Source organism: Anomaloglossus baeobatrachus, chromosome 1, assembly GCF_048569485.1.
Source record: "Anomaloglossus baeobatrachus isolate aAnoBae1 chromosome 1, aAnoBae1.hap1, whole genome shotgun sequence".
Taxonomy (NCBI): Eukaryota; Metazoa; Chordata; class Amphibia; order Anura; family Aromobatidae; genus Anomaloglossus; species Anomaloglossus baeobatrachus.
The window spans coordinates 583974330-583988824 of NC_134353.1; the positions used below are offsets into that span (position 1 = coordinate 583974330).

A 14495-nucleotide genomic window follows, 5' to 3' on the forward strand; every position below is an offset into this window, starting at 1 on the left:
TTTTTATTTTAAAAGCACGTTTTTTTCTGGCACGTGTTTCACGGACCACACCACTGCGTGGTCCGTGGAACATCAGTGATGCCAGAAAAAAAAAGTCATGTCTCCGTGCGGCAATCACGGACACGCGTGAACGCTGCACGGAGACATGGTCAGTGAAACATCACTGACGTGTGAGCTGACCCATTCATTATAATGGGTCTGCGTATGTCAGTGATTCTGGTACGTTTAAAAAAAAGCACAAACGTACCAGAATCACTGACGTGTGAAACAGGCCTAAGATACATGTCAATTGGTGTCAGGCCATAAGATGGCGTAATAAGACTGAAAAATGTATGTTCATAACAAATCTATCCATCTATCTATACCATACCTATCTGTCTATCTATGATCTATCATCTAGCCATATATTATCTATGAATCTATTACCTATCCCTATATTAGCTATTACCTATCCATCTATCCATACATTATCTAGCAATTCATCTATCTACTAATCTATGAATTCAATTCAAAGAAGCTATATTGGCAAAACAAAATATGCATTAGTTTTTCCAAACCAAGTGTACAATAGGGATAGGGACTGTGGGGATGATGGGTAGGGACTGTAGAAACGAGAGATAGGGGCACATCCATCTATTTATCTATAATAATATTTATTCACATATATAGCGTTATTAATTCCACAGCACTTTACATACATCAGCAACACTGTCCCCATTGGAGCTCACAAACTAAATCCCCTATCAGTATGTCTTTTGAGGAAACCAGAGAACCCAAAGGAAACCCACACAAACACGGAGATAGCATCCAAACTCTTGCAGATGTTGTCCTATCATCTAGCCATCCATATACAGTGCTTGCAAAAGTATTTGGCCCCCTTGCATTTTTCAACCTTTTCCCACATTTTAGGCTTCAAACATAAAGATAAAAATTTTAATGTTATGGTGAAGAATCAACAACAAGTGGGACACAATTGTGAAGTTGAACGAAATTTATTGCTTATTTTACATTTTTGTAAAAAATAAAATAAAAGTGGGGTGTGCAATATTATTTGGCCCCTTTAAGTTAATGCCACTTTTTGCTGCGACTACAGCTGCAAGTCGCTCGGGGAATGTGTCTATCAGTTTTGCACATTGAGAGACTGACATTCGTGCCCATTCTTCCCTTGCAAACAGCTCGAGCTGAGAGGTTGGATGGAGAGCGTTTGTGAACAGCAGTTTTCAGCTCTTTCCACAGATTTTCGATTAGATTCAGGTCTGGACTGTGACTTGGCCATTCTAACACCTGGATATGTTTATTTGTGAACCATTCCATTGTAGATTTTTCTTTATGTTTGGGATCATTGTCTTGTTGGAAGACAAATCTCCGTCCCAGTCTCAGGTCTTTTGCAGACACAAACAGGTTTTCTTCAAGAATGGTCCTGTATTTGTATCCATCCATCTTCCCATCAATTTTAACCATCTTCCCTATCCCTGCTGAAGAAAACCAGGCCCAAACCATGATGCTGCCACCACCATGTTTGACAGTGGGGATGGTGTGTTCAGGGTGATCAGCTGTGTTGCTTTTACGCCAAACATATCATTTGGCATTGTGCCCAAATAGTTTGATCTTGGTTTCATCTGACCAAAGCACCTTCTTCCACATGTTTGGTGTGTCTCCCAGGTGCTTGTGGCAAACTGTAAACGACACTTTTTATGGACATCTTTGAGAAATGGCTTTCTCCTTGCCACTCTTCCATAAAGGCCAGATTTGTGCAGTGTAATGTCCTGTGCACACGCTGCGGATTGACGGCGGATTTTGCCGTGGATTTGCTGCAGTAAATGTGTCTAACATTGCTGCAGTCATTCCCCACAAATCCTATGGGTTTTAAAAAATTCTGTGCGCACATTGCGTTTATTTATACCCGCAGATTTACCCGCGGATTTTCCGTTACAGAATTAATGAGCATGTCACTTCTTTTCCGCAGGTACCTGCGGTTTTTGCCATAGATAATGATAAAAATCCACAGGGACCAACTTGCGGAAAATCCGCAGTAAATCCACAGCAAATCTGCGCAAAATCCGTGGCAAACTGTGGTAAAACCGCATGCGGATTTCGTTGTGTTTTTTACTGCGGGTGCGGGATCCTTTAAGATGGTCCGTTTTTTTCTTAAGAAAAAGGAACTTTCTAGAGCGCACATAGCCTTAAGGCCCTGTCACACACAGAGATAAATCTTTGGCAGATCTATGGTTGTAGTGAAATCATGGACATATTGTTCCAGTTGTACACAGCCACAAACCTGGCACTGATTGTCCACAATTTCACTGCAACCACAGATCTGCCACAGATTTATCTCTGTGTGTGACAGGGCCTTAAGAGTAAGACTGATTGTTGTCCTATGGACAGACTCTCCCACCTCAGCTGTAGATCTCTGTAGTTCATCTAGAGTGATCATGGGCCTCTTGACTGCATCTCTGATCAGTCTTCTCCTTGTTTGAGATGAAATTTTTGAAGGACGGCCGGGTCTTGGGAGATTTGCAGTGATATGATACTCCTTCCATTTCAATATGATCGCTTGCACAGTGCTTCTTGGGATGTTTAAAGTTTTGGAAATCTTTCTGTAACCAAATCCGGCTTTAAACTCCTCCACAACAGTATCATGGACCTGCCTGTTGTGTTCCTTGGTCTTCATGATGCTCTATGCCTTAGGCCCCCTTCACACGTTCATGAAAATCACGCAAGTGTTTCATGGACGTGTCAAAGGTGCGTTTTCCCCTCCATGAGCCGTGTTTATGGCACTATGTGTGTTCTCCGTGTGTTATCCGTGATAACACACGGAGAACGAGAACTTTCAACTCACCTGTCCCTGGTGTTGCTGTCCGTGGTGCTGATCTTCGGTCTCCGGTCCTGCCGACTCCCCGCTGCTGCTGCTTCCAGCCGCAGTGAAGTGAATATTAAATGAGCATAATGAGCGGCGGTCGGCAGCAAGTGACAGCAGCGGCAGAGACAGGAGGGCTGGAGAAGGCGAGTAAAGATTTGTTATTTTTTTTCTCTGACACGTGAGTTTTCTCCGGCGCGTGTCACACTGGACTGCATACACAGTACATCCGTGTGTTCCGTATGCGGGCTGTGTGACACCCGTGCTGCCGGAGAAAAATGGACATGCATCCGTGTGGAGCACACGGGCTCACGTCTGCTCCACACTGAGGCACGGGCCAATGGCTGCACACGTGCGTGCACATAAACCCATTGATTTTAATGAGTTTACGTGTGCCCGTGTCTCCGGTATATGCGGGCACGGACCTAGCACGTACCGGACACACGTGCATGTGAAGGGGGCCTTAAACAGAACACTGAGACTATCACAGAGCAGGTGCATTTATACAGAGACTTGATTACACATAGGTGGCTTATATTTATCATCATCAGTCATTTAGGACAACATTGGATCATTCAGAGATCCTCAATGAACTTCTGGAGTGAGTTTGCTGCACTGAAAGTAAAGGGAATGAATAAAATTGCACGCCCCAATTTTCAGTTATTTATTTTTTATAAAAGTTTAAAATAAGCAATAAATTTCGTTCACCTTCACAATTGTGTCCCACTTGTTGATTCTTCACCATAACATTAACATTTTTATCTTTATGTTTGAAGCCTGAAATGTGGAAAAAGGTTGAAAAATTCAAGGGAGCTGAATACTTTCGCAAGGCACTGTACTTATCTATCCATTATATACAGTATCTATTCTATATCTATTGCTCACTTTACAATAGGTGCTGTATAATTAGATATTCTAGGCTTTGAGCTGGAGCAAATGTAAATGTTGGATTATCAGATATTATGAATTTCTTTAATGGACCTATTATTTAAATTAATGTTTTTCCTGTAACACGAAATCTCACTGTCCAAAACATATGATTTAAATTAATAAGTGATCCCTATCTAAATGCAATGCTCTGATGTACATATTTTATTGCCAAGTACAAATAATAATTCTATAAATCCTTTTGCAGCCCTATATGTAATGTATGTAAACATATGTCATACAGACCCAGGAGATGTATGGATCTGTGCTATACAATTGGCACCTGCCCCTAACAGGAGTAACTGGATCTACAGTAGATCGCTGATGCTTAACCACTTAAATGCCAATCTCTGTAAGCCCACGTTCACATGTTCATTATTTGGTGAGTTTTTTACCTCAGTATTTGTAAGCCAAAACCAGGAGTGGGTAAAAAAAATACAGAAGTGGTGCCCATGTTTCTGACTCGCCCACCCCAGGGCTATGGGACACCCGGTGCCGGGCTGGACTAGTCCGGTGGTAGTCAGTGGTGGCTGGGCCCGGCTCCGTGGCCCTGGTGGGTGTCAGTAGAATATGTGGCTTGCTTGTTAATGGTTGTGTTCGTGACGCCACCTGTGGTATGCGGCTAATAAGCCGCCGCTGCTGTGTGAGGCCTCCGGGATGATATTATGGCAGCTATGATGGTACTGCTCCCCACAGGTGGAGCAATGCCCGGGGCACAGTTGGTGCTTGTGAAAGTCTATGGTGCTGTGTGACTAACACGGTGCAGGGCCGACAGGCGAGGAAAGAACCAGGCACAAACAACAGTCTCTTTACCTTTTCCTCTTTTACTCTGGGAACAGTCCAGTCCTGGGAGACCGTTACAGGTGGTGATGGGGATCCGGTCGGCCTGGAAGTACTTGGGGTGATCTTTCTGGCCAGCTGAGTATGAGGCCTACTCCTGTACCTTTCTTGGTGATGATAGGACCCTGCTTCTCTGAATCCAGCAATGGCCCTCTTCGCTGCTGGGACCAATAGCACGTCCCTTCCCTCTGTAGGTGGCTGCGCAGGCCCACTCCCTGGTGCTTCTCCGCTGGGGTCCACACCGGGCCCTGATGCTGCAGCTGTACCTTGGATGTGTCTGGGCCAGGGGCTTGCAGCTCCCCTGCCCTTCGGATTCGGCTACCAGGGACGGATTTTATACCCTGGCAACCACAGACTCCGATGTCCGAGTCTCTCTGCTGCCTCTCAGCTACTCCTGCTTCTCTGGGCCAAACTGCTCCAGCTCTAGGCCCCAGATTCACAGGACAGCTCACTCTGTCTGTTCACTTCTGCTGCTCCCTACAGACTAACTAACTCCTCCCCCAGGTCAGGCTTAAGGAAGCTCCCTGAAACTTCAGGTTCAGAGCTCCCCCTACTGGCCTGAGGGAGAAACTGCGGTGGATGTTAACTTACTGGCCAGTAGATTTCCCCATTACCTCCAGGCTCAGCATTAACCCTCAGGAGGGCAATGCCGTTGTGGCGACCAGGTCCTAGGGCGCCACACTCCCCCTTAGTTAAATTCAGTACTCCCGGACTGTAGAAACAAAACATAACATGTCATACATTTCATCCCAATATGGGAGGCACATTCTCTTTAACGTTACAATCTTAAACATTTCTATAAGAGTCCAGTGTGGCTCCCTGCCGGGTGTCCATTACACTGCTCCATGGGGGACCCGCCGCGATCAAACCCCCAACGTAGGCTCTGGGCGTGCGTCAGAGCATTGATGACCCCACTCTATGCACGCCGGATGGGTTTTTCTTCAGGGGTGTTTGAGCACACTGGTGCTAACTATGAACAATTTAGGTGTTGGCCACCCATAGTCCAGTGGCCCAATTGTCCATTTTCGCAATCAAAGAAAAAGAAAACATTTTGTGCACAACATGACAGACATTTTGCATAACTATTTACACTCTAATAAGTACTCTTTACTTTATACAGTAGACTCCCTATACCTTAGAGGGGGTTGTCCCCGAGTGCTGCGCTGGGACCTACGTAGCTCTGGTGTTTGCCCCTGACTACGTGGTACGTCTTCTATCTCAGCACTACAGGTGGGCCTAACCCCAATAGGTAAGCGTGATGGTTGCCTTTGTGGTCCAGGAGTCGCCAAGGGTATGACAGGTTCACCACTGACAGGGGGTTGATCCTCCTGTTCCACTGCTGGCGTGTCATCTCGTGCTGGAGCGGACGATTCTTTAGGTGGATCCGGAACCTTTTCTGTTTCTGGCTCGACCAACTGCGGAAACGCCAAAACTGGTACCACTATGGCATTGTTGATTCGGGTCCAAGTTTTGGGGAACTTCCCAAGGATGGTTTGAATCATCTCCCCTTCTTTCTCTTGACTTTGGGGACTTCCTTGTACTCCTTCCATTTCTCTTTCGATTCGGCACCGTTCAGGGCACGCTTTCAGGCGGTCTCGGGAAATTGCTTGACAGGTCTTGCCTTCATCTTTGCTTATGAGGCATACCTTACTATTGTCAAAGTTGGAGGGGATAATGGTGTAGGGCTCGTTTTCCCACTGATCATCCAACTTATGCGTCTTCCGCTTCTTCTTGAGGACTTGTTCTCCAGGTGCTAAGGGAGTTGCTGGGGCTGTTTGATTGTAATGCTGTTCTTGTCTCGTTCTTGCTTGAGACAGGCTCCTTTCCACGCACTCCTGGACCTTACGGTACCGCTGCTGCTGTTCTGCATCCCAATCCTCTATTTCTTGAACCGCCTCAGGCGACACAGTCCCCATCTCAAAGTCTACAGGCAACTTGCCTGGTCTGGCTCGCATCAGGTAAGCGGGGCTGCAGTTGGTCGAATTCACTGGGATGTGGTTGTATAAGTCTACCAGATCTGGCAACTTTTCTGGCCATTGGTTCCTCTCTTCCAGCGGTAGGGTCTTCAGCATATCAATAACCACATGGTTCATTTTCTCGCACAGTCCATTGGTCTGGGGGTGGTACGGTGTGGTTCGAATTTTCTTACAACCGTACATGTTACAGAACTCTTGGAACACTTCAGCCTCGAATGCAGGACCCTGATCCGTCAGTACCCTTTCCGGATAGCCCTGCGGTCGACAAAAGGATGCCTGGAACGCTCTAGCTGCCGTCCTGGCTGTCTGGTCCTTCACAGGCACTACTACCAGGAAACGAGAGTAATGGTCCACAATGGTGAGAGCGTACACATAGCCTGACCGGCTTGGTGTTAGCTTCACGTGGTCCAGGGCCACCAACTCCAGGGGCTGCTTCGTGACAATTGGCTGTAGGGGAGACCTTTGGCTGGCATCATCCTTCCGCCTCAAGTTACACGGGCCACAGTCTCGGCACCATTTCTCGATCATCTTTCTCATGTGCACCCAGTAGAACCGATCACGGAGTAAGGCCTCCAACTTCTTCCACCCGAAGTGCCCGGCGTTATCATGATACGCTGCTAGGACCATTGGAGCATCCCTCTGCGGAACCACTATCTGCCAGACAAGTTCATTTGTTCGATAGTTGACATATCTCTTGCAGAGCTTGCCCTGGTAGGTGAACAGTCGTCCCCTCTCCTTCCACAGCTGCTGGGCTTCCTCTGGAGCGTCTGGGCCAAGATGGGTCTCAGCTTGCGCTAGCTTCTCTTTGACCAATCGCACGGCCGGGTCACCATTCTGTGTTTCTTCCCAATTATGGTGGAGTAATGGATTGACCGAGACCTCGTGCTGGTTTAAGCGCTTCACTCCCACAGCATGCTCACACTGTGAAACACCCTGGTGATGGAAAGCCGGTAACTCTATCTCTTCGAGTTCATCCAGGTCTTCTCCAGATTCGGGTAAGTGAGGCATTCTGGACAGCGCATCAGCATTGTTATTCTTCTTGCCAGCCCGATACTTGATGGTAAAGTCAAAGTTAGACAGCCGGGCCATCCATCGCTGTTCCATCGCACCTAACTTGGCTGTTGCCAGGTGTGTCAACGGATTGTTGTCCGTGAAGATGGTAAACTTGGCCGATGCCAGATAGTGCTTGAAGCGTTCAGTCACTGCCCACACAATAGCGAGGAACTCCAGCTTGAAGGAACTGTAGTTTTCTGGATTCCTTTCCGTGGGCCGAAGCTTCCTACTGGCGTACGCTATTACCCTCTCTCTGCCTCCCTGTACCTGGGACAGAACTGCTCCCAGTCCCACGTTGCTGGCGTCTGTGTACAGTATAAACGGTTGGCTGTAGTCAGGGTAGGCCAGAATTTCTTCTCCCGTGAGAGCCCCTTTCAGCCGGACAAAGGATGTTTCCAGTTGGCTGCCCCATTCAAATGGAGGGCTCTGCTTCTTAGCCTGCTTCGGCTGGCCCACCAGGAGATCTTGAAGGGGCGCTGCTATCTTGGTGAACCCATCAATGAACCTTCGGTAGTAGCCCACCAGTCCAAGGAACTGCCGCACCTCCTTCACCGTGGTGGGTCTTGGCCAGTCCTTAATTACCGTGACTTTCTCCGGATCAGGTGCCACGCCTTCTGCGCTGACCACATGACCCAGGTACTGTACCTTTGGCTTCAAGAGGTGACATTTGGACGGCTTGATCTTCAGGCCATATTTCGACAAGGACTCAAACACTTCTGCTAAGTGCTTCAGGTGGTCCTCATAAGTCTTGGAGTAGACTATTACGTCATCCAGGTACAGCAGCACGGTTTCGAAGTTGTGGTGGCCCAAGCAGCACTCCATCAACCGTTGGAATGTCCCTGGGGCGTTGCAGAGCCCGAATGGCATACAATTGAACTCACAGAGACCCATTGGTGTCGTGAATGCAGTCTTCTCCTTGTCCGCCTCTGCCACGGGAACCTGCCAATACCCACTGGTGAGATCCAAGGTGGAGAAATAGTTAGCTGACTTTAAGGCTGTTAGTGACTCCTCTATTCTGGGTAGTGGATAGGCATCTTTATGTGTAATGCGGTTAATTTGCCTGTAATCTACACACATTCTCATTGTACCATCTTTTTTCTTTACGAGCACTAGTGGAGCTGCCCAGGGGCTACAACTATCTCTGATAACCCCAGCCTCCTTCATTTCCCGTAACATTTCCTTGGCACACTGATACTGTGCGGGGGGTACAGGGCGGTATCTTTCTTTAATGGGATGATGATCACCCGTGGGGATTTGATGTTGAACCCCTTTCACCTGCCCAAAATCTAGGGGGTGTTTGCTGAAGACCCGCTCATACTCCTGTACCACCCGGTAAACCCCATGCTTTTGGTGTGAGGGGGTGGAGTCGGTGCCCACATGTAATTTTTGGCACCAGTCTTCCGGCTGCCCCTTGGAGCCATTGTCTTCCGCCTGGTCGGACGGGATCAAGGGTTCCACTGCTTTAATGGTATTGTTGCTGACAGTGTACAATTTTGCCACAGTGGCATACCGGGGCAATTTGGCCTCCTCCTCCCCACAATTCAGGACACGGACGGGCACTCTCCCCTTGCGGACGTCCGCTACCCCTCTGGCTATCAGGACTCCAGGCCTACTGTCTGAATACATTGGTTCTACCAAGGCATGGTAATCCTGACCCTTGAGGCCTATTGCTGCCCGACACCATATCAACATTTCACTTCTTGGGGGTATTACAATGGGGAGGGGGTCACTTACCCTCACACTGCCAATTTCTCCTCCGGCCAGCTCTACCTGCTGCCTCCTCATCAGGGCTCTGATCTCCCTCTGTAGGACACGCTGCTGCCCGGAGCTGGCAGTTTCAGACGCCTGCTGTAACAAAATTATCACTTCGGCAATACAATTTTCTATCACATTTGTACCAAGAGTTAGCAGTGGGTCAGATTCTTTGCGATCAATATCTACAATTATCATCCCCTGACATGGCAATTCCACCCGCCCCACTTTAATGGTTACTTCTTTGTACCCAATCTGAGGTAAGGGCTGACCATTACTGGCCACAATTGTTAAATCATCATCTGGGCCATGGTCAATGTCTGAATCGGCCCAATATCTTTTGTACAGTTTGTGGGGGATGGTTGTTACCTGGGACCCCGTATCCAGGAGGGCATTCAAAGGGATTCCATCCAGCACAATAGGAAGGACCGGTCGTCCTCCCACATACTTGCTGCGGCTGGGGGTTGAGCCGGGCTTCCTTACACCTGGGGGTCGGCTCCTGGCCCCAGGCTCGGCCCATTTAAAGGACAGCGTCGTGCAATGTGGCCCGCCTGGTTGCAGTTGCGGCAGATCGGTTGTCCTGTTGAATCGTACCGGTCTGTGTCTCTGCCTCGGGTCGGCGGAATCCTTCTCTGTCGCATCCATGGGACGTCCTCTGGGCTGGAGGCCAACTCGATTTTCGCAGGCGAGGGGGTCATTTGTAGAGACTGCACGGTCTTGGCAAGGGCAGCCACAGTCTTGGTCAGCTCCTGGACCTGTTGTCTGAGCTCCGCAGTGGGATCCTTATCCAGGGACTGCGCCTCAGCCCCTGCAGTGGCTCGTGTTGCAGGCACCACCCCGGGGTACGTGATAGCAGGAGGCCGGAGGGGTACTGGGTCATTCGGCGTAGATTCTCTCAGTACCCTGATGGCCTGGTCCTTAAACTTGGCAAAGTCCAGAGCAGGGTTCTGCAGGACCAGGATACGCAGCTGGGTCCTGTGGGCATCTGACAGGAGCCCCTCTATGAACTGCTCAGTTAGGAGTTTGTCTTCTTCACGTACACTCTCTGGGTCCACCTGTTTAACTGCTTTCAGGGCCTCTTGCAGGTTTAGGGCATAGTCCCTTATGCTGTCTGTGGCCCGCTGCTTGCACCCAAAGAATCTCATCTTTATCTCTGCTGCGGTGCGAGTGTCAAACGTACTCTTTAGCTTGGCCAGTATCTGGGCTGCTGTCCCTTTATCTGTATCAGGCCATGACTTCGCTTCACGCTGGGCTGCGCCGGCTAGCTGTCCCATTAATATGCCCACCTTCTGGCTCTCAGTCAGCGGATACACCCGGAATAAGCTGTGCAGGCTTTCTCTGAAGTCACTCAAGGTATGGGACTCCCCGGAGTATTGCGGCAGCCATTCTGCTCCCGGTATGTATGGCATGGTGATCGGCATTACCGGCGCTACAGTGGGGGCCGGGGCGACGGCGACTGGGATTGCTTCTGCTGGTGCTGCGGCGTCTCGGGCTATGGCAGCCACCTGCCCTCCCTCTGAGTCGGACATCTTCCTCCCCCTTAGTGAACCTTACCAGGCTCCGTTCACTTTTCAAATTTTCTTCCGGGTCGCGCGGGGTTAACAGCGCTCTGCTCTGATGGCGCGCTCCCTTCGCGCTCTTTGTCAGGCACGCCCCCCTTCTTCCTGCGCTCGGCGAGGCTAATGGCGGCGGTGGTCTGCAGCCAGTACACAATCTTTTAAGCACAATTCCGGCAGGCGCACAGTACCCGGTGGGACCGGGCACGAAATCCTGTTCGTGACGCCAAAAGTTGGACTCGCCCACCCCAGGGCTATGGGACACCCGGTGCCGGGCTGGACTAGTCCGGTGGTAGTCAGTGGTGGCTGGGCCCGGCTCCGTGGCCCTGGTGGGTGTCAGTAGAATATGTGGCTTGCTTGTTAATGGTTGTGTTCGTGACGCCACCTGTGGTATGCGGCTAATAAGCCGCCGCTGCTGTGTGAGGCCTCCGGGATGATATTATGGCAGCTATGATGGTACTGCTCCCCACAGGTGGAGCAATGCCCGGGGCACAGTTGGTGCTTGTGAAAGTCTATGGTGCTGTGTGACTAACACGGTGCAGGGCCGACAGGCGAGGAAAGAACCAGGCACAAACAACAGTCTCTTTACCTTTTCCTCTTTTACTCTGGGAACAGTCCAGTCCTGGGAGACCGTTACAGGTGGTGATGGGGATCCGGTCGGCCTGGAAGTACTTGGGGTGATCTTTCTGGCCAGCTGAGTATGAGGCCTACTCCTGTACCTTTCTTGGTGATGATAGGACCCTGCTTCTCTGAATCCAGCAATGGCCCTCTTCGCTGCTGGGACCAATAGCACGTCCCTTCCCTCTGTAGGTGGCTGCGCAGGCCCACTCCCTGGTGCTTCTCCGCTGGGGTCCACACCGGGCCCTGATGCTGCAGCTGTACCTTGGATGTGTCTGGGCCAGGGGCTTGCAGCTCCCCTGCCCTTCGGATTCGGCTACCAGGGACGGATTTTATACCCTGGCAACCACAGACTCCGATGTCCGAGTCTCTCTGCTGCCTCTCAGCTACTCCTGCTTCTCTGGGCCAAACTGCTCCAGCTCTAGGCCCCAGATTCACAGGACAGCTCACTCTGTGTCTGTTCACTTCTGCTGCTCCCTACAGACTAACTAACTCCTCCCCCAGGTCAGGCTTAAGGAAGCTCCCTGAAACTTCAGGTTCAGAGCTCCCCCTACTGGCCTGAGGGAGAAACTGCGGTGGATGTTAACTTACTGGCCAGTAGATTTCCCCATTACCTCCAGGCTCAGCATTAACCCTCAGGAGGGCAATGCCGTTGTGGCGACCAGGTCCTAGGGCGCCACATTTTTATTATACTTTTCCTCTGACTGTTCCAGTCCTAGTTTTTGCTTAAATTCTGAAGTAAAAAAAAACCCCACTCAACAAATAGGTAAAAAAACCTCACGAAATACTGAGGTAAAAAAACCCCTCAAATAGGTAAAAAAAACCCCTGATCAAACACTGAGGTTAAAAAACCTCACCAAATACTGAGGTAATGAACTCAAATACTGAGGTAAAATACTCACCAAATACTGAGGTAAAATACTCACCAAATACTGAGGTAAAATACTCACCAAATACTGAGGTAATGAACTCAAATACTGAGGTAAAATACTCACCAAATACTGAGGTAATGAACTCAAATACTGGAGGTAAAATACTCACCAAATACTGAGGTAAAAAATCACCAAATACTGAGGTAATGAACTCAAATACTGAGGTAAAATACTCACCAAACACTGAGGTAAAATACTCACCAAATACTGAGGTAAAAACCTCACCAAATGTTGTAGTCCAAGGAGATTGTTCATTTAGTCAATACTGAAGTATTACAGCACAAGGAGGTTCAAGTTTTCTATAGGCACCAAAAAAGAAATATATAAATATTATATACCGTAAATGTGAATCATCCCCTTTTTTCCAGTATAAAAATAGATTTTTTTTTTAAAATGTATTCTGGATATTTTCTTATGCATAAAAGTCTGATCTATCAAAACTATTTTTTGACCTGTGCGTTAAATGCCAAAACCCAGCTTGAATTGCCATTTTTCGATTACTGTATGTTGTCCAAAAAAAATGCTATAAAAAAAATGTCGCATGTACCCCAAAAATAGAAATATTAGAAAAAACATCAGCCCTCCGGCAGACCCCCAGCCCTGGTTCAGCTGTATCAGCAAATAAGTTGATGGATTACGGGTCTCAGAAAATAGTGCCACAAATATTTTTTTTTTTTTCCAATTCTGAATATTTCTAACTACTGACATAAAAATTGCATTGAAGTCTGGTATGGCCGCACTCGTCCTGGCCTGGGGAACTAGGTGGCCCTGCCATTCTGATAGCACAGTACACTCAGGAATAAACCCCCGCACACTTGTGCTATTAGGTTTTGTACCATTTCATTGTACTTGGAATGTCAGTGTCCCCCTTTTATATGGTAACATGGATGGTGTCATTCAGATATGTCTGTGTGGACATAAGGATAAACAAATATGGATTTTGGAAGATGATAACATGTGCTGGTGACGCGTTGTGAGCCTCTGTGCTGCACAGATGAGTCTGCAGAAAGGGCTCTGCCTCAGCACCGCTTACACGTGGTAGGGGCTAGTGCTGCTCATACAGGAGCCCCTCTGGCCGGAGCCTTCCCTGTGCCCAGGACACTGCAGGGTGTAAACTCCCCTCCCTCATTGTTTGCTTTGAAACTTCCAGCTTGTAGTTGCAGCACTTCGGTTAAACCATTACTCCGGACAGGAGAGCACTTTTTTTTTGGAATCCTATAACAAGTTTCCTGTAGTTTGCCCTGAGCGCATGACACCCAGCCATTACTCCAGCTCTACCCTGTAGTGTTCGAGCGGCATTGTGAGCGGAGACCTACACAGCCAGCCGCGGTTGTACCATTCGGCAGGGGCGACCCTTCCCCCCTGTGGGTAGTGGTAGAGGCCCACTGGAAGCTTGCCCCAGGGGAGTTTACACTTGGCTGAGAGGGGCTCGCTTGTCCTGTGCAGTGCACGGAGACAGGTTGTGCGGACTGCGGTGGAGCATATGCACAGGAAGATGCCGGTCAGAGGAGACAGGTTCCTTCAGCCTCAGAGCCACAGCAAGAACCTGTCAGCATGGCGAGGAGTAAATAGCCAGCTGGCGAGGAGTGAGGTGAGCAGCCTGAGGTATTAGCCACACCAGCAGGACAGGAGGGGCCGAAACTTCACTAAACTTTCCAGTCAGTGCAGAGAGCAAGCTATGTAGACCCTGCAGGGCAGCAGCCTGGGGCCAGGGCAGTGTATGGGTCCAGGGCAGTGTATGGGTCCTGGGCACCACATGGTCCATATGTGCTCAATCTGCTGATCCAAGATCCTACAGGAGGTGTGCAGGGCAGCAGCCTGGGGCTAGGGCAGTGTATGGGTCCTGGGCACCACATGGTCCATATGTCCCTGATCAGCTGATCCAAGATCCTACAGGAGGTGTGCAGGGCAGCAGCCTGGGGCTAGAGCAGTGTATGGGTCCTGGGCACCACATGGTCCATATGTCCCTGATCAGCTGATCCAA

At 49.2% G+C, this 14495-nt stretch overlaps 1 protein-coding gene across 2 annotated transcripts in view; it reads left to right on the forward strand.

Moving 5' to 3' along the window:
• The window catches only part of TJP2 (tight junction protein 2), a 300601-nt gene that overhangs the window by 64663 nt on the left and 221443 nt on the right, over positions 1-14495 (forward strand). Inside the window, exon 1 of one of the 2 annotated variants that reach the window (XM_075317815.1) lies at positions 13872-14102. The exons of the other annotated variant lie outside the window; for it this stretch is intronic. Coding sequence (XP_075173930.1) covers positions 13995-14102 — 108 coding nt within the window. The 5' untranslated portion in view covers positions 13872-13994. Of the gene's footprint in view, positions 1-13871; positions 14103-14495 lie in introns of those variants that run through there. 2 annotated transcript variants of the gene reach the window in all.